The 17,220-nt window shown below is 62.1% G+C and overlaps 2 protein-coding genes across 6 annotated transcripts in view; one reads left to right on the top strand and one right to left on the bottom strand.

Moving 5' to 3' along the window:
- PEX11G (peroxisomal biogenesis factor 11 gamma) overlaps positions 1-2,063 on the top strand; it is a 2,396-nt gene extending 333 nt beyond the window's left edge. The window contains exons 2-3 of the mRNA XM_088023517.1: positions 817-987; positions 1,427-2,063. Of these exons, the coding sequence (XP_087879643.1) occupies positions 817-987; positions 1,427-1,649 (394 nt within the window). The 3' untranslated portion in view covers positions 1,650-2,063. The remainder of the gene's footprint in view (positions 1-816; positions 988-1,426) is intronic.
- A 1,709-nt stretch (positions 2,064-3,772) lies between these two features.
- The window catches only part of ARHGEF18 (Rho/Rac guanine nucleotide exchange factor 18), a 78,746-nt gene continuing 65,298 nt past the window's right edge, over positions 3,773-17,220 (bottom strand). For 3 of the 5 annotated variants that reach the window (XM_028093139.2, XM_028093141.2, XM_028093142.2), the window contains 13 exons: positions 16,355-16,603; positions 14,509-14,585; positions 13,797-13,975; positions 12,943-13,034; positions 10,826-11,008; positions 9,546-9,683; positions 9,052-9,173; positions 8,324-8,380; positions 8,183-8,230; positions 7,589-8,059; positions 6,965-7,298; positions 6,020-6,145; positions 3,773-5,926 (listed from right to left, as the gene is read on the bottom strand). In XM_028093139.2, the coding sequence (XP_027948940.2) occupies positions 5,754-5,926; positions 6,020-6,145; positions 6,965-7,298; positions 7,589-8,059; positions 8,183-8,230; positions 8,324-8,380; positions 9,052-9,173; positions 9,546-9,683; positions 10,826-11,008; positions 12,943-13,034; positions 13,797-13,975; positions 14,509-14,585; positions 16,355-16,603 (2,249 nt within the window). In that variant the 3' untranslated portion in view covers positions 3,773-5,753. The remainder of the gene's footprint in view (positions 5,927-6,019; positions 6,146-6,964; positions 7,299-7,588; positions 8,060-8,182; positions 8,231-8,323; positions 8,381-9,051; positions 9,174-9,545; positions 9,684-10,825; positions 11,009-12,942; positions 13,035-13,796; positions 13,976-14,508; positions 14,586-16,354; positions 16,604-17,220) is intronic. The other 2 variants (XR_003607527.2, XM_028093140.2) reach the window with 2 other exon arrangements.

Here is a 17,220-nt window from a genome sequence, read left to right as displayed (position 1 = left end):
CCCTCTCTGTAAATGCGCTGAGCGGGTTTGTTCCGAGCTCCCTGCCCAGAAAGCACACTCTACCGGCTAGGCCAGCCAGGCACCCCGGTTCCATTAATTTTTTTAAAATAGACTTTTAGAGTTTTAGCTTCACAGCACAATTGAACTGAAAGTGAAGAGAGTTTCCATAGATTCCCCACCCGCCCCACAGCCCCTCCACGATCAAACTCCCCCAGCAGTCGATGAATCCACGTCGACAAGTCACGGGCACCCCAAGTCCGTGGTTTACATCTGGATTCACTCTGTGTTGCACGTCCTGGGGGCTTGGACAGGTGTGAAATGAGACATTCCCACTGTTACAGCATCACAGAGTGGTGGCATTGCCCTCAAATTGTGCTCTGCCTGTTCATTTTTAGAGCTTATACTTTTTCATCATGTCTCTCTATTTGGTGTGAGCAAGCATGAGGGTCCCGACCTGGTGTCCATAGGACCCCAAGGTACCTGAGAGTCACCAGGGAGTTTGCTGAAATGCAGATGCCCAGTTGCCGAGAGGTTTGGATTCTGCTAGTCTGGACCCGGGGCGCAGGAGTCGGTGTGTTGCTCCAGTCTTCCAGGTGGTCTGACGCAGACCCACTTACCTCACTGCAGGTGCTGACTTGTGTCCCCATGCTCTCCGGGGACAGGTCACCTGGCCAGGGACACATGCCTGGCTCCAGCATCAGAAGCACTAGATGCTTCCAGATCTTGTGTGGACAGTGCAGGCAGGTCAGGGTCCGAATTAGGAGTCCCCGGGAGCTTCCGAGGCCCAGGCCAGTCTGGTGCCCTGGGAGGGTGCAGGGCGCTGGAGTTACCTGTGGCCGTCGTGGGGGGCGGCAGCCTCCCCTTGGGCTGGCAATGGGGAGCTAACCCCTGCGCCCCCACCCTGCTTTGCTTTGCCTGCTGCAGGTCCTTGAGGATGGTCCTGACGCTGAGACGGAAGCTGAGGGGCCCCGCAGTGGCCTTCACCAGGTATGACCCCAGGGTTTTGCCCGGGAGAAAGGCTGACTTCCTGCCGCAGGCTGGGGACGCTGCTGGGTTTCCCTCGCCGGGGAGGTGCTGTGAGCTGCCACGTTTCCAGCCTCGCGCCTGTGCGGGCCTGCGCGGGGGCCTTACAGCAGCTCCAGGGACTGGCCCAGATGGGGAAACAGAGGCTGGCTTGAGGCCCCGAGCGCCCCCCGACCCCTGCAGCTCCCTGCCTGTCTCCAGGGCCCAGAGGACTGAGGTGTGGGTTTGAGACTTCCCACACCCATCTGTGCCCTGTTCATGCTGTGGGCTCCCTCTGGGGGGTGTGACGGGGACGCAGCCCCACCAGTTCTCCTCACTCGCTCTGCTGTCACCTCTTCCTGCCCGTTGGGGTGAGCCTGGGTGTGCCTGGGTCTTCCCCAGCGGCTTCTCTTTGCTCCCGCAGCCGGCTGCCCCGGAGCAAGAGGAGGGCCATGGAGGCCCAGGTCCGGTCGGAGGTGCTGACCCTCCTGAGCAACGTGGCCGATCTGGCCAACGCCGTGCACTGGCTGCCTCCGGGTGTCCTGTGGGCTGGCCGCTTCCCCCCGTGGCTCGTGGGCCTCCTCGGGACCATCTCCTCCCTCCTCAGCGTGTACCAGGCTGGCCGGGCCGAGGCCACCACCCCCTGACGTGGCCTGGGAGGTGTGGGTGCAGCCGGAACCCCACCGGAGGGCCCCTTCCCACAAAGCAGAAATCAGTCGGGCGAGGGCTGGGTCTGTAATTGAGCAACTCAATGCCAGGTGTAGGGACGCGTAACCCAGAGAACGCGCGGGGCCGCCTCGGGCACGGGCCCATGGTGGGCCAGGATGTGGGCAGGGGTGAGGTCCCCCGGGGGCCGAGAGCCAGGACCTTTCCAACTAGGCCAGGGCTCCGTGGGGGTCTTCTCTCAGGGCCAGAGTAGGGGTCGCCAGGCCTCACATGCAGAGAAGGCTGCTGTGGGCCTCACAGCACCTCGCTCGGCCCGTGTCCTGCATTCCAGTAAAGGCGAGCGGGGGAGCCAGGATGGCGTGCGCCACGCGGGCCTTAGGAAAGTCGCGATGATGATCGATTAAATAGGTTGTTGGTGCTGGGCCCAGTGTGAGAGCTTATTTCTAAATCACTGGCCCCCAGCCCCTCCCACCTGCAGGCCTTCCTGCTCACACGCCCTGTTCCTTCCCGGCGGTGGCGGCGGCGGCGGCGGCGGCGGCGGCAGCCCTGTGCATGTTGAGAGGGGGTGCAGGTGCTGCCTGGAAACCACACCTCCTCAGCCCGCCTTCTGGAACGTGCTGGCCCTGAGCAGGCTTCAGCCCAGGCGAGCAGCTCCCCGCACCTCCGTCTCGGGCACAGGGGGCCACGTCTGTGTCTCGTCCGCCTGGGCAGCTCCAGGGTGCTTGTTGTGGCCGAAGCATTTCACACTCCGCCACAGCTTGGGCCCAGGGCTGGTCTGAGTGTTTTTCGGGGTCCAGGCTGCGGCCGGGATCGTCTCCCACCTCATGGGGATCATGGAGGGATGGGATGTCTCAGACTGACCTGTGAGAGGCCCCGTGTGTGTGGCCTCAGGCAGGCGCCTGCAGATGGTGGCCAGCCCACGTCTGCCCGTCTCGACGTGGCCTCGGATCCTCCACCTCTGGGTCCTAGCCGGAAAGCGGAGGGGATCAGGCTGTCCCTTACATCCCGCAAGCACCAGGAAGAGCCAACAAAAATGGCAGTTTGCAGCCCCCGAGGCTTCATGTGACACCCCTCCACCTCTTGTCCCACAGGGAAGCTATGTGGTGGGAAAAGCTGGGATACAGGGCCCCTCAGGGTTAACATGGGGTGCAGAAGACCCCCCACCTGGCCCTGGCTGGAGCACCCTGCCCCACCCATCCCCCTGGACGAGCGGAGGGGGCCAGGCTGGGTCAGGTCAGCCTCCCCTTCCCCTCTCGCAAAGGGGGGGACGTTGCTCGCCGTGGCCCTTAGCAGAGGCCCCCTTCCCAGCACTCAGGGCACCAGCGGGGCTGGGGTGGGGGTCACAGCAGTACCTGCTTACCTGCCTGGAGACTCAGGGAGTTGATACTTGTAAGGCACTCGGAGCACTGTGTTTGTGGGGAAGCCACAGGAACACCCCCATACGTAACCTGTCCAGTCACAGGTCCCCGGCAGGCTGGTGTCCCCATGGGCCTGGGCAGAGCCAAATGCCAGGGCTGGGGCTATGCTGGGACACACCGCTGGGTGGTCGAGGAGCCCCACCTGTAGCGTGGCCACAGCCCCTGCCCGGTGCTCTTCCCCGCCTGGCAACTTCAGCCTCTGAGGTGGGGGCAGAGCCAGCCAGTTCCTGGGAGCAGGGCCTGAAAGCGTTCTCCCAGCACCCAGGGAGCACCTGCCGTAGCAAACTCAGCTCCTTTGGGGAGCAGGGAGGCAGATGGGCCTTGGGGATGGCCCTACTCGGGGCAATGCCTCCTTGTCTAGGAGGCCGACGTCCCAAGAGCACGGGGACAGGCCTAACAGGAAGGGCACCCCGCCAGAGCGGAGAGGACTTGGCCGCATCCCCACACCTCAGCCTCGTCTGGAGGGCTGCTTCTCCCCGGGGGCTCCCGGGCACCCCCACTGCCTCTGACTCCGAATGTCTGCACGCGGTCATCGTCTGGAGCTTCCTGAGGGGAGGGTGTGGGGCCCTGGGCATGGGTGTGAGGGGCGCCCTGCCCGGTGATGTGAGCCACCTGTAGAGCACTGATGTTTGGGCCGAGGATCCTAAAACAAAACCCCAAACCCCCAAACGAACACTCCTGTCGGCTCATCTCCGATACTTTTATTGCTGGAATCAGGTCTTAAGTTCTAAGGTGGTTCTGAAAGACCCCACGGTGAGGAAATGTTGCAATCATCATAAAAATAATTGTCGGCTGGACTACGATTATGGTCACAATTAACGAGGACGTGCACAGGTTCCATGGACATGAGGATCTGCTCAACCACCAACCGTACAAATAAAATCGGGCTCTCTGGGAGTGACCTTGCCCGGACGAGGGATGGACCCATGACGACACTGCCCTGCTGTGTGGCCCCGCGGTGGGATGCCCCAGTTCCCTGCCACACGGGCAAGTGGCGGTTCCTTGGACTTGTCACCGGCTGAGGAATCGTGGCGTCTCGGAGGGTCAGACCAGAGCCGGCGGACAGGGGCACGTGGCGGTGGAATCACCCAGCACGAGGGCCCAGAGATGTTCGCTTCACCATAGGACAGGAACTTAAAAGTCAACTCTGCTAAAGTGCTTGGAGACGTCTCAGTACGAAAACGCAAACCCCGATCACAGACATGGCACAGGTGAGCTCGGACGCCTCACAGGACCGAGGGAGGACGCTTCTCCTGGCTCCCCGAGGACGCGCGGATGCTGCAGGCCCCAAGCACTAAGTGGAGACCGGGGGAGAGAAGGGAGCGGGCAGAGGTTCTCAGAGGGGCCGGGCTCGGCACACCATTCACTGTGCCCGGGAGAGGTTCGGAACTGCTCAGCTGGGGCCCCAGCCCTCCCACCAGCGCTTTGGGAGGGTCGGGGCTCTGGGCTCAGTGGGGGAGGCCAGGGACCAAAAGGCCGGAGTACCCCCATTCCCCCACCCTGCACCCAGGCTTGGGTTCCTCCGCAGCTGAAGTGTGCATCTGACCCACTGGCCAGGCCCGGAGTGCTCCTGGACACCCAGCGTGCTCCCCAGCATCTAGAGCTGTGCAGCGGGATGGGTGGCCCTTGTCCTCCAGGGGAGCTGACAGTAGGCTAGCTCAGCTCGCTGGACACGAGGCACCTGAGCCCCCTGCCCATCTGACGTCTTCCAGGCCCTAGGTGACCCCTCCGGCATGTCGCCCCCGGCCACGAGGACGTGGCGGCCCCACCGCTCCATTCCTTGTACCAGCCCCTGCCCAAGGGTGAGGGACACCCGCCCTGGGGCCTTCCTCCCTGCAGCCGCAGGAAAGCCCGCCCATCTCATGGGCGCTGGGACCCTCGGGGGCGCGCGGGCCCTGGCTAACGCTCTCGACTGGGCTTCCCCGGGACAGGCTGAGAGCTCGGAGAACGGCTGGGGCCCTCGAACCCCACAGAAGCATGCCACTGTGCTCAGGTGCCTTTGGAAAGCACCAAGTTTGGCAACAGCAGAGTTTAAAGACCTCTGTCAAATTAAAGTTAGTTATGGCCCGTCCCCTCCTGTCACCTGTGCCACCGGCTGGTCCTCTCCACATGCCCCGCCCTGTGGCCTTCTGTCCCTGGCGGGGCCGTGTGGCCGCCCCCCTCCCCCGTCTGCACTCACGCCCTGGCCTTGAGGCCCACCACGAACACAGGCAAGTCTCTGCTTCGGAAGCGGATCCTGCCGACACCACCCAGCCCCAGGGCCGGCCCCTGCTTCTCCGACTGGGGTCCGGCCTGTCCTCAGGAATCTTGCGGAGCCACCACTGTCTGTCACTACCTTGGAAAAACGGCGTGGAGTCACCCTCTCTCTCCCTCCCCAACAGGGGTGCTACGACTGCACACAGCTCCTTGGGTTAGCTCTGGTTCAACCTTCGATTAAAAACTTTCCTTTTTGTGTTAAAAAAAAAAAGAGGTTTAGAAAGTTACCCAGGCACCACTGCTAATCCTACAGGAAGAGCCTCGAGGCGACGGGCCAGCCCCGGCCCTGACCCTGACCCCGGCCCCAGCCAGGCAGCCGTTGGTGGTGGTTTGCTCGGGAAGAGGAAAGGGACTGGGCTGTTCCCCAGAGAGCAGGACGGGGAGGGGTCTGCACCTCGAGCCACACCCCCTCTAGAAGAAGATGACGTCTTCCTTGCTGCCGTCTTCCTTGCTGTCTTCCTTGCCGTCTTCCTTGCCGCCCGGTGTGCTGGGCAGTGGCAAGGGGGAGGGGGGCACGGGGGCGCCCCCGGGCTTGAGGGAGCAGCACTCGGTGGGGACGTCAGCCGGGGCCGGGCAGCAAGGGTCTGGAAGAGAGGGAGAGTGCTGGTTGTCAGCCGCCGCCAGGCACCGTGGTGGCCCTGCTGTCCTGGGGCGGGGGTGGGGGGGGCTGGGCTCACCCGCGGGGGACACGGAGCTGTGGCTGCTGAGCAGAACCGGGCTCAGCGAGCGGCGGTTCCGAGCGCTGTTCTCGTCCTTGCCCACGAGCTTGCTGAGGAGCAGCTGCTGCTTCAGGTCGAAGGAGGCTGAGGGAGGGAGGGCACAGCCTGGGGTGTCTGGCCTCGCTCCGGGCACGTGGGCAGCGCCCCCCCCATTTGGGCCGGGGACACACCCACTCATTCAGCCCCAGAGACGGTGACACCCGACTAGAGGGCCCTTGGAGTAACTCAGCCTCTGCACGAGAGAGCGACCCCCTGACCCCGGAGCCCAGCAGTCCTGGCACACAGGCCCTGTTCCTCAGGGAACATTCCAGTGCTGGCTCCCCTCAGCCAGAGCTTGCATGCCGGCAGCACCCCTGGGAGTCCCTGGGCTTTCTCTACCGGAGGAAGGACCTCTCACTGCAGGGTGCTCTGTGCAAGGGCCTCAGTGTCTCCTCTGTGGGATGAGGACACGGCAGAGACCTGGGCACGAGAACTGTCCCTGGGCAGGGGCTCGCTGGGGAGCATTAGCACCGGTTGCCCTGATGTCCCGAAGGGACCCGGGCTCTTCTTTCTGAACTGCCAAGATGTTCTGTTGACCCCAATCCCCGTTTGAGGGCCAAGGTGAGAAAAAGACATGGGGCCTGATGTTTTAATTTTCCTTCTTGGGATGAGACCTCCGTGTGGGGCGGGGACCGGCCTCTGCCACATTAGCCCAGGGTTGCCAGCTGTGCCCTCCAGGTTCCCCCTGCTGCCCCCTCCAGAGGATGGCCCTGGGGCCCCATTTTGGTTTGTTCACAAGAAGCCGCTTTGGCTTCACAAAGAGCCCACAACTGGACCTGCGAGTCCAGGGCCATAGCGGACCGGGCAGGCGCCCGGCCAGCACTCCACTCACTCGCCCCAGCTCCGCCCCCCCCCGCGGCTCACCTGAGCTGTCCCAGCGCTGGGAGCCCCTGCTCTTGCCGCCCTTGTCCTTGGCGCCCTTGGTGGAGGCAGCCAGCTTGGTGGGGATCTGCTGCTGCACAGCCGCCTGCCTCTGGATCTGGTTGGTGGCGCTCAGCAGCTGGATGGGCACGTCGCTCTTGGCCGGCCGGCTCTCGGCGGGGGCGCTGTCCCGGCGAGCCATCTCGGGGCGCTCTGGGAACTCAGGCCCCGGGCCCGCCAGCGGCATGCTCACCCGGGCTCCTGGCGCTTTGGCGAGGGCGGAGGGCCCTTCCGGCCCTTCCCCGTTGAAGCTGGGAGTGTGGCTTAGTGGCTGGGCCTGGAAAAGCAGCAGAGGACGCATCCCGAAGCTGTTCCTGCGGGGGCGGGGGGGGGCGCACCCCCCCTCCACAAGCCCCTCCAAGCCACTGGCCTCAGATCTGCACGGTGCACCCCCGACCCCCTGCCAGCCTCTCCCACTTGCCCGTCCTCCTTTGGGTCCACGGGTGACCTGGTCCTGGTCCTAGCCGGGAGCTTGTGCTTGGACACGCACATCCGCCGTGACGCTGGGGCGCACGCGCCCCCCGCCCCGCCCCCGCGCGGTGTCCTGGCGCCCTGTCCCGCGCTCACCTCGGCCGGCAAGTCGGGCGGCAGCGCGCCGGGCGCCGTGTTCTGCTTGCGGAGGCGCCGCTGCTGCTCCAGCTGCTCGCGCTCCCGCTCCACGGCGCGCTGGGCCTCCCGCAGCCGCGCCAGGTCGTGCTGGTAGGCGCGCCGCCGCTGCTCCAGCTGCTCGCGCTCCTGGCTCAGCCGCTCCTGCAGCTGCAGCGACTCGTTCTGGCACCGCTGCAGCCGGGCCGAGGCCAGGGCCAGCTCGTGCTGCTGGCGCTCCCGCTCGCGCTCCCAGCGCTGCTGCTCCGCCCGCAGGAGGCCCTGCTGCTTCTGCACGGCGGCCAGCTCCTCGCGCTGCTTCTCGAAGTTGCGCTGGCGCTCCTGCTCCAGCAGCAGGTTCCCACGCGTGGACTGCAGCCGCAGCTGCTTCTCGCGCTCCTGGATGGAGGCCCTCTGCATCTCCACGCAGCTGTCCTGCTGGGCAATGACTGCCTGCGGCGGCGGCGGCGCGACTGGTCTTAGGACGAGGCCCGCCTCTCCCCAGACCCCGACCTCAAGCAGGGGCAGGAGAAGGGCATGGTCGCGCCGCCCCCCTCCCCCGGAAGCCCCCCGCACCTGGAGGCTGAGGAGCAGCTGAGACAGGGTCTGGATCCGCTGGACAAGCTGCGGAGAGGGAGAGAGACGCTGGCTCGCTGCGCGCAGCCGCGTGCGGTGTGCATGCCCGCCCCTGGGGAGACCGCTGAGCCCCGGGCCTACCTCCAGCTCCAGGGCCGCGGGCAGAGGGCGGCCGGACTCCGCCCCCGGCACCGCCACCTGTGGAGAGAATGGGCCAAACACAGACAGCTCAGGACCTGCCTACTGTTGACGAGACCCCCCCGCCCCAGTCTCGGTGTCTGGAAAAGGAGCGCACAGGGCGGCCTCCCTGGAGGCGGAGAGCAGCTGTTGCGGGCTCACGTGGGGAGGCTCAGGGGCCAGGCGCCCCCGGCTGCAGCTCCGGGGGTGAAGCTTGTGCGCGGGCTCAGGGGAGCCCGTGGGCGGCAGAGGGGAGCCTGACCCACAACCTGACCCCGCTCCGGCCCCGACGCCTGGTAAGGGTGGGCCTCCGGAGTCTAAGGGGAGGGAGGAGCCAGGCGCATCAGCAGGACACACGCGTAGACTCAGTGCTCACGGTCTCCGCAGCGCCCCTCGGCTGCTGATGTGGCCACAGCTCCCGCCCTGCGCCTGTCCCCTCCCTCGCCCCCCTCCTGGACACCTCGTTACCATTCCCAGGAGATGCGGGAGGGAACACGGAGGTTCGCCGGCCCGCAGGTTCACCTGGGCTGAGATTTCCTGATACAACGGGACTGGCACTGGTCACTACGCGTCCTGAGACGGCAAAACTAGACAACCCCAGACACAGAGCCGTTCACACGTGTGAACGCTAATTTAAAGGGCTTGCGCGGACTCTGTGCCTAGCTCAAGAATATCCCAAGGAAGCAACGTACTGCGGGTGGGGTGTCCTCAGAGGCCCCCGGCGTGTTGCTGGGCTTCGAGTCTGGGCTGCTCACCGGGCCTTGCCAGTCTTGGGGGCCGGGGTCGCTGCTGTAGGCCTTCTTCAAACTGCCATCTGAAAAGCCCAATCCAGGCACATGAGGACGCTGCAGGTCCCACAGGGGTCCGGGCCAGGCCCCCGCCCCCCAGACCCAGGTGGGAAATTGTGGCCAGGCTGCCCCGGTGGTATCTGAGACGCAGAGACCGGCAAGAGAGGGAAGGGCTGCCTGGGTGCTGCTGTCGGAGCACGACTGACAACACCCTGAAGGTTCCAGAACCTGACTAGAAGCTTCATACTCGTTTGCGGGGGAAGCAGCCCCAGAGATGCCCAGCAACAAATGCCTCGACTCTGCTGTTGGGAACGTTCCAAGAACCCGCACAACCTCTTGCTGCTGCTGATCTTCCGGAGGGGCCCCGAGAAGCCCCAGGTGGACGCGGCACCACTCACTCTTGCCGGGACTGCTCACAGTGTCGTAGCCCCCGAAGGTCTCTGCCCTGCGGGGCAGGCCCGCGGAACCTCCCCCATCTTCCACCTGGCCGTTGGCGCTGCCCAGCTGCCTGCAGATCAGGGTCTGGATGTCCTCGACTGTGGAAGGAGGTGGGAGGCACCGAGTCACGCTGTGGAGCCATGCTGTGGGTGTCCGAGCGTGGCAGGGTCTGGGCACTCAGGCCTGAGAAGCCTGCAGGGCGTCGGTCATGGTCTTCGAATCCCCCGACACGGGACTTCAGTCCCCTGACCCGTGTGTTCCCTAACTTCAGGTACTACAACCAGGACAAGCCAACCCGTGTCCACAGGAGACGGTGGACCACGGGGGCAGCATGTGGGAGGGATGGGGATGCCCTGGGCCTCGTGAACAATGCGGGCGTGTGCCTGTGTGTCGGCCGTCATACAGACGAGGTCTCTGGGGGCAGGGCAGGTCACACAAAACGCTCTAGGACAAACAGGCTTTGGCCAAGTGAGGAGGTGGGGAGAAGAACATTCCAGGCTGAGGCACAGGATATGAGGGGTTCCTCAGGGGGCCAAGAACAATGGCCACTGAAGAAATGCGAGGAAGGTCAGTGCAGAAGGTCAGTGTGGCTGGAGGAAATTAAGACTGAGCAGATGCAGAGTCCACAAGGGACCCCTCTGGTCTCTGCTCCCCTCACTCTGAAGGAAAGGTCTGGAGGGCAGCAGCTGTCTCTCCCATTTGCCACTGAAAGCGGGGCCAACCGTCCTGCTGGACCCAACGAGCATGGGCTGCCTGGCCTGCCACACGTGGAGGGGGGCAGGCCGCACACTAGCCAGCGCCCTCCTGTGGCCACTGCGCTCAGAAGCCTCTTTCTGCCTAGAGGTGGGGGCAGCCCGCCCCGGGAGGCCTGCTGGGTCTAGGAGCCGTCTGAAGTGACCCAGCACAGGTGGATGTGTGCCTGTTTCTGGGGACATCATCGGGGACCCACTTCTCAGAAAGGAGAACCTCCTGAGTGTGGGGAATCCGTCTTGGTTGACTTCAGATCCCGGGGGCCTAGTGTGGTGCTGCCTCGCATGTAGCGGGTTGACAGGGAGAGGGTGCTGTACGTCTGCTGGGGGTGTTGAAGGACCTTCTGGCTCTAGCCGATGCCGGGGGTGGGGGTGTCAGCTGCTCCCAGGAGGAGGGACCTCCCCGCCCCGCCAGCCGAGGACCCCCTAGCAGAACTGCGGGGCAGCAGTGGGCCAGCGCCCAGCGAGGGCCCCCGGGCGTGGCTCCTTACTCTCACTCATGGCCGACTTGAGGATCAGCTCCCCCTGCATGGTCTCGGAGGGATCCCCTCCTCGGAAGAGGAGCCGCGACTGGGGGACATCTTCGAGCCCGCTCATCTCCGCCATCTCCAGGTAGATCTGCTGCTTCTCGCCAAGGCTCTGTGCAATCTGCTGGTCTTTCACGTTCAATCGCTCTGCGAAGCCACAGGAGACAGGGGTTGGCCTTCCGGGGTCATCTTCCCCGGGGACCCGGCTCCCACCCGCAGCCCACCCTGAGTCCACCATCCTGCGGGGCAGGTGAGGGCATGGCCCTGTCTTCTGATAGTTCACCCCGATGACAAAACCCAAACACCATGGGGTATGCGCGAGGACCAGAACAGGCCGATGGATTAGTCTGGGCCTCAGCGAGACTCTTACAAGACTTCGTTTTCTTCTCCTGAGACTCTTCCTTCAGGTATTTAGGCCACACTCCTTACAGGTCTCTGGGTTTTACGCTTTTTGTTGTTGTTGCTACGACAGCAACTTTCTCCCTGGTGGCCGCCCAAGCATACACATCACGTTCGGCAGGACTACTGGGCGCCCTCACCGGTTACAATAGTTTTCTAGTTGATTCTGTTAGATTTTTCAGGCAAATAATCATGTCACACGCAAAACACAATTCTGTCCCTTCCCTTCCAGACACGGTCTTACTCCCGTTTCTCCCCTTGTCACCCTGGAGGAGCTTGCAGGGTGCAGGGAGTACGGCGGGAGGGGCAGGCCCGGCCTGGCTCCGGATTTTGGTGAGCGTCCCTGATGGTCCAGTGTGAAGGATGAGACCAGCTTTTCATCCAAGATGGGAGAGACTCTCTCCATAGGGAAAGTATCTATTTCTAACAGGAAGAATCCTGTCAGGAGTGAGTGAGGAATAGATACTGTAGCACCCTCGGAGACATAACGATGCAGGGCACGCGTTTTATTGCCACCGGGCAGAAAATAAAGAGTCTGAATGAACACTGCATTAGCACTGTGCTTCCGGGGTCAGTGGGAGGTCCCTCCCACCCCCTTTCTTTTGGACATTTCTATTAATGAATAACCTCAAACATACACCTCTCCCCACAGAGAGAAATAAAATATATACTTCCTAATTTTATGTCCTTATGGCCTAAATGCTCCCTAATTGAAAAATAAATGACTCGGTTAGTGGGGGGGAAGAGGGAGAGGCTGATTGAGACCACAGAGTCCCCAGGACTGTTCTTGCCAGTGACCTCACTGGATTCTCACAGGCACCTCTTAAACCGGGTAAGCCCAGGGGGTGCATCTGACAATGCAACAGTATTCGGCCTTAAAAGGGAAGGAAATCCACACACACTACAATGTGGCTGAACCTTAAACCACCCGGCTCGGTGAAATCAGCCAGACACGAGAGGGACGCTGCAAGACTCCATTTATACAAGATCCCTAGAACAGGCAAATTCACGGAAACTGAAACTAGAACAGAGGTTACGAGGGGCTGAGGGAGGAAGGAACAGGGAGTGACAGCTAACGGGGACGGGGCTTCTTTCTGTAGTGATGAAAGTGATCTAAGATTGCGACAAGTTGCACAGTCTTGTGATACAGACTACAAGCCACCGAATGGTGCACTTTACAACGGTGCTGAATTGTATCGTGTCCGAATTCTAGCTAAATAAAGTAGTTAAAAAACACTAAAACAGGCAGGAGGAAGCTGAGGTCCGCAGCCAAAGAGCCAGGGCCGGTCTGGGTCTGCCAGGCTCTGGGGGGAGACTGTGGGGTTCTGTGCTATTCCAAGTCCCCTCGGGGTTTTCACGTTTGTGACCTTGGACACCTACGGCGAGCTCCTTCCTGCACAGGGACCGAGGGAGGGGGCAGGGTGTGTGGCGAAGCCAGAGCGTCTGGAAATGGCTCAGGGGCCCCGAGCGTGCCATCTCATGACAAAGCCTAACGGCAAAGGTTCCGCAGGGCTGTAGGACATGACACAGCCTACAGCAAAACGCCTGGTGCTCGGGTGGAGCTTTGCTCCATGGCCAACCCCAACGGGACAGGACAGAAATGTCGCTGGCCGTCTCCCAGGGCCTTCTCACCATACGGGGGACATGCTGTGGGCACGGAGGTCCAGATGGACTCCCCTTACCTTGGAAGTCCCTCAGCCTCAGGGCGCGGGCCTCGAACACCTTCTTCTCCTCTTCGGCCTCGCTGAAGGGCCCCTCCTCCTCGTCCGGACAGCTGCAGGGAGAGGGGGCAGGTGGGCAACAACCCTTCACGGGCAGGTGGCCTCGGCGATGGGCACTGAGAGCTTTGTTGGCAGAAGCAGCTGCTCAGAGCGTCTCGTCCTGTGGGCGACTGAGCTCGTTAATGGCACGGGAGAAACACGAGGGGGAAGAGGAAGGCAGCCATGGGCATTTTCCTGTCTTCAAGTGTCCACCCGTCACCGGCCGCAGGTTCCGAGCCTGGCCGCCATGTGGGGGAGGGGACGGAGGGCAGCTCATTTCCTGGGCACCCGCAGGACTGAGTATCGAGGGAGCCCTGAGCAGGTTCAGGAAACTTCCAGGCATAAAGAGAGGGAGCATCAGGCTGGCTGGGGTCCCCGGGGGTCCCGCGGTCCGAGGAAGGGGAACAGGACGCCACAACCTCCTCCAACAGGTCCGGCCCCCGGCTCAGGGGGCCCTCACTGTACCCCCCAGTACAGAAGCGCAGAACAGCCTGGCCCCACGCCCACTGGCGAGCAACATCTGGGCCTTTTTAGCATCTGACAGGGTCGGGCTGTTGCCGGAAGGAGCCGCAATGGGGCCGCGCGGCCCCTTTAGCTGAGCGGGATGGACAAGGCACCAAGGCGGAATGAGGGAGAGGAACAGCAGAGGGGTGTCCTGCCTGCCTGTGACCTCCAGCACTCTCTTGGGTACTTCAAGGTCACAGCTGCTTTGCCCACTGTCAAAGCCAAGAGCAAAACAGCTGGGGGGAGGGAACGTCCACAGGGGCCCTTCTCACCTCTCGACGGCCCTTCTGATGTGGGCCATCCAAGTGTTCCTCTCCTCTTTGGAGCTGGTATAGATCTCGTACATCTCGGGCCCTTGCAGGGAGGCACTGATCAGAAACATGGCTTTCTCCTCGTTGGCCACCTCCCTCACAATGAGCTTTTGTAACGAGATGACCGGGCGCTTCGAGTCCTGTGTGGGTGGAAGGCGAGGTGGGGGAGGACCCGTTTCACCCGGATGCATCTGAGCAGCTGTGGAACTGAGAGTCTGAGGGGAAGGGGGTGGTAGGGGACACGTGTGCCCCCTTTGTTCTCCAATAATTCAGAGCAGAGATATTTGCCATCTAGGGGGGAAAAGACCCTTTTGTGATTATTTAGAGATGGGGTCTTCACAGAGGTGATTAAGGCAAAATGAAGTCATTAGCCATACTGGGCCCAGTTCAGTATGACTAGTGTCCTACTCAGGAGAGGAGGCAGGACAGGGAGTTAGCTGGAGCCCCCAAGACCCTGAGCCCCGAGAGAGGGAGAGCCACAGAAACGTAAAGGCTGAGACTGGACAGGATGTTAGCACGAGCCCCCGAAGCCTCCCCAGGCAACCGGACAGGACCCCCGGGTCTCGGAAAATTCGACTCCTGCCTTGCCGGAACCTTCTGGGCCCTGGGCAGCAAGCCCCTAAGGGTCCCTAAGGCAGGCAGGACCCTTCGTCCGAAGAGACAGGACACCTACCACAGAGGCAAAGACATATTTTTGATCCTTTTCCTGTAGCAGCAAGAGCACATCCGTCAGCAGGACAGCAAGGACATCTAAGGAGAAAGCACAGAAGAAAATGTCTCAGGAGGTCGCAGGGACACACGGGTCCTGCCAGGCAGACACGGATGCGTCCCGGGGAGGCTTCGGCCCCGGGGGAGGGGTCCTGGTCACCCAGCGCGGTGCCGGGAGGCTCCTGTGGGGGCCTGAGGGTTTCCGTCCACCTCACTTTTTTTTTTATTTTTTATTCGAGAGAAAGAGAGAGAGAGAGCACGAGAGGGAAGAGGGTCAGAGGGAGAAGCAGACTCCCCGCTGAGCAGGGAGCCCGATGCGGGACTCGATCCCGGGACTCCAGGATCATGACCTGAGCCGAAGGCAGTTGCTCAACCAACTGAGCCACCCAGGCGCCCCCACCTCACTATTTTCTATCACCTCCTGGGTTTCAACATTTAACACAAGCCAGAGGCTGGAGTCCCCTCTTGCAGGTTCCTGGGCTGCTGCCCAGCCTTGGCACCTGCCGTCCCATCCCCACTGTCGTGGCACCTGCAGGTCTGCTCTTTGAGATTCTGCTGATTTCTCAAATGTGAATTGCCCCTCCGTTCCTCCCGCTCCCAGGTCGGCTGCCCCCCGAGCCTCTGGTCGCCCGCAGCCGGCCTCAGGCCCCTCGCGCTGCGAGATCCCTGGTAACAGCAGGCTCGGTGCCTTGTCCCTGCAGGAACCTCTCAGCAGAGCTTTGGCACACAGGTGCAAATCCCAAAGTGAACGTCCCTCTGCGTCTCGGGAAGCGTGAGCACCGCCCTCTCCAGGGCAGACGGCCTCTCCCTGCGGAATCCTCTCGACTGTGGCCCGCTGGCTTCCTCTGAAGCATTTACTGCACTCTTCACTTGTTTCTGTTTGTTTCCTTAGTTCTCCCTTTTGGGGCACTGACTAAAGCACCCTGAGGACAGGGGCCTCTTACCACCCACCTCGGGGGCCAGCACACAGGAGGAGCTAAATCGTCCGCTAGATGCTCGCCTGTGCAAATTCCGGACAAACATATTTGGTCATTGGCCATCTCCAGCACTCCCCTAAAGAGCTTTAAAGATGTGGATGTTGGGGCGCCTGGGTGGCTCGGTCAGTGCAGCGTCTGCCTTCAGCTCGGTCATGATCCCAGGGTCCTGGGTTCAATTCCTGCATCAGGCTCCCTGCTCAGCGGGGAGTCTGCTTCTCCCTCTGCCCTCACCCCACTTGTGCGCTCTCACCCTCTCTGTCTCTCTCTCTCAAGTAAATAAATAAAATCTTTTAAAAATTATTAAAAGAAAAAGATGCTGATGTTAACGGACAGGTGAGGATGTTTCCAGAAGCTCATGAAATGATCCAGGAAACTCAGGGTTGAGTCCCGAGTGCTCTCTGGTCTGGAAGTACACCGTGGATTTTGGAGGTGGGGCTCGAAGGACACCCTGAGCAGTGAGTGGGATGTTTGGGGACACTGAGGTCAGCGGTCCGGGTGGTGCGTCTACCCACACGGGGGCCCTTCAGCGGCTGCTTGTTTGGCATCCCGGGGCCTCTGACAAACCCGGGGTGTCCCGATGCCTGGGGTTTCTGCTCAGGAGTCAAGGGATCAGTGTGACCTAGTGGCCCTCTTGGTGGGTGCCACAGCACCTCAAAGCCCGAGAAAGAGGGTGCTGTCTCATTTTTCCAACACCCCTGCCTGCCTGTCTCATTCTGACTCGGCGTGCAACCCGCCTTCGGCCCCGGCGCAGCCAGGCCGGCACCCGCTCATGCAGAATGGTGCCGCTGATCCGGGAGGGCCCCCCCACAGCAGAGGCGAGGGACAGGCCTTTACCTTTCAGGCGCCCCGACGTGGTCTTCCAGCACAGCGTGCCCTCCAGGTGGAGTCGCCGCTGCAGCATGTCCTCTTTGCGGAAGGTCAGCCCGTTCTTGAGCTTGCTGGAGGACTTTAAGTCCATCTTCCCCGCGATCTCCCGGAGGCGCTGGCCCTTCTCGGACTCGCTGACCTTGGCATCCACTTGGGAGATGATGTCCTTGATGAGGTTCAGGGCCTGGGTCAGGTCTCTGTAGTCCTCGGTGCCGGCTGCCACACACAGCAGACTTAGCGCTTTCCTTCGCCCCTTCCACCAACCCGGCGCAAGGGGACACGCGCCGGGGCCTAGGAGGGCTGTTCCCTGAAGCCACTGCGCAGAGGGCCCTCAAGAATCCACCTCCCAACTCAGATCTCCGGAGATGTAAATGCTTCTCCAAATGAAATGCGGCAACCCGGCCTTTGGTTTTTGCCAAGACAGAGCTTCCACTGAACGCAATGAGAGGTCTGCATAGCCCTGCTCTCCATAAAACACTCCCTCCTCCTCCCAGGGCCTGAATCTCCTGGAGGTGGCAGAGGTACGGTCAGGTGTGGTCAGGCCCTGGCCTCTGAGAACTCTAGGCTGGGCTGTATGCCCTGTTTCCTCCACCCTCCAGGTTCCAGGCACGCGACACAAAGGCCATCTCTGTGTTTGGATCAACATTAATCTACTCGCCCGATAATGACCCAGGGCCTTCTTCGGTCCTGCCTGCGGGATAATAGCGGGCAAATAAGACCTGGCACCCCATCCTTCTTGGGTCGGAGACCCCAGCACTTAGCATGAATCCAGACAACCAGGGACGAAGCACAGAGAGGCGCTTATCCAATCCACTGGCAAAACGGGGCAGAAA

The sequence above is a fragment of the Eumetopias jubatus genome, unplaced genomic scaffold (genome assembly GCF_037043125.1).
Source record: "Eumetopias jubatus isolate StellerSeaLion01/CBP00866 unplaced genomic scaffold, mEumJub1_p1.0 scaffold_1, whole genome shotgun sequence".
NCBI classification, from domain to species: domain Eukaryota; kingdom Metazoa; phylum Chordata; class Mammalia; order Carnivora; family Otariidae; genus Eumetopias; species Eumetopias jubatus.
The sequence above is the reverse complement of the archived record's forward strand: the minus strand, read 5'-3'. Positions and strand labels throughout refer to the sequence as shown.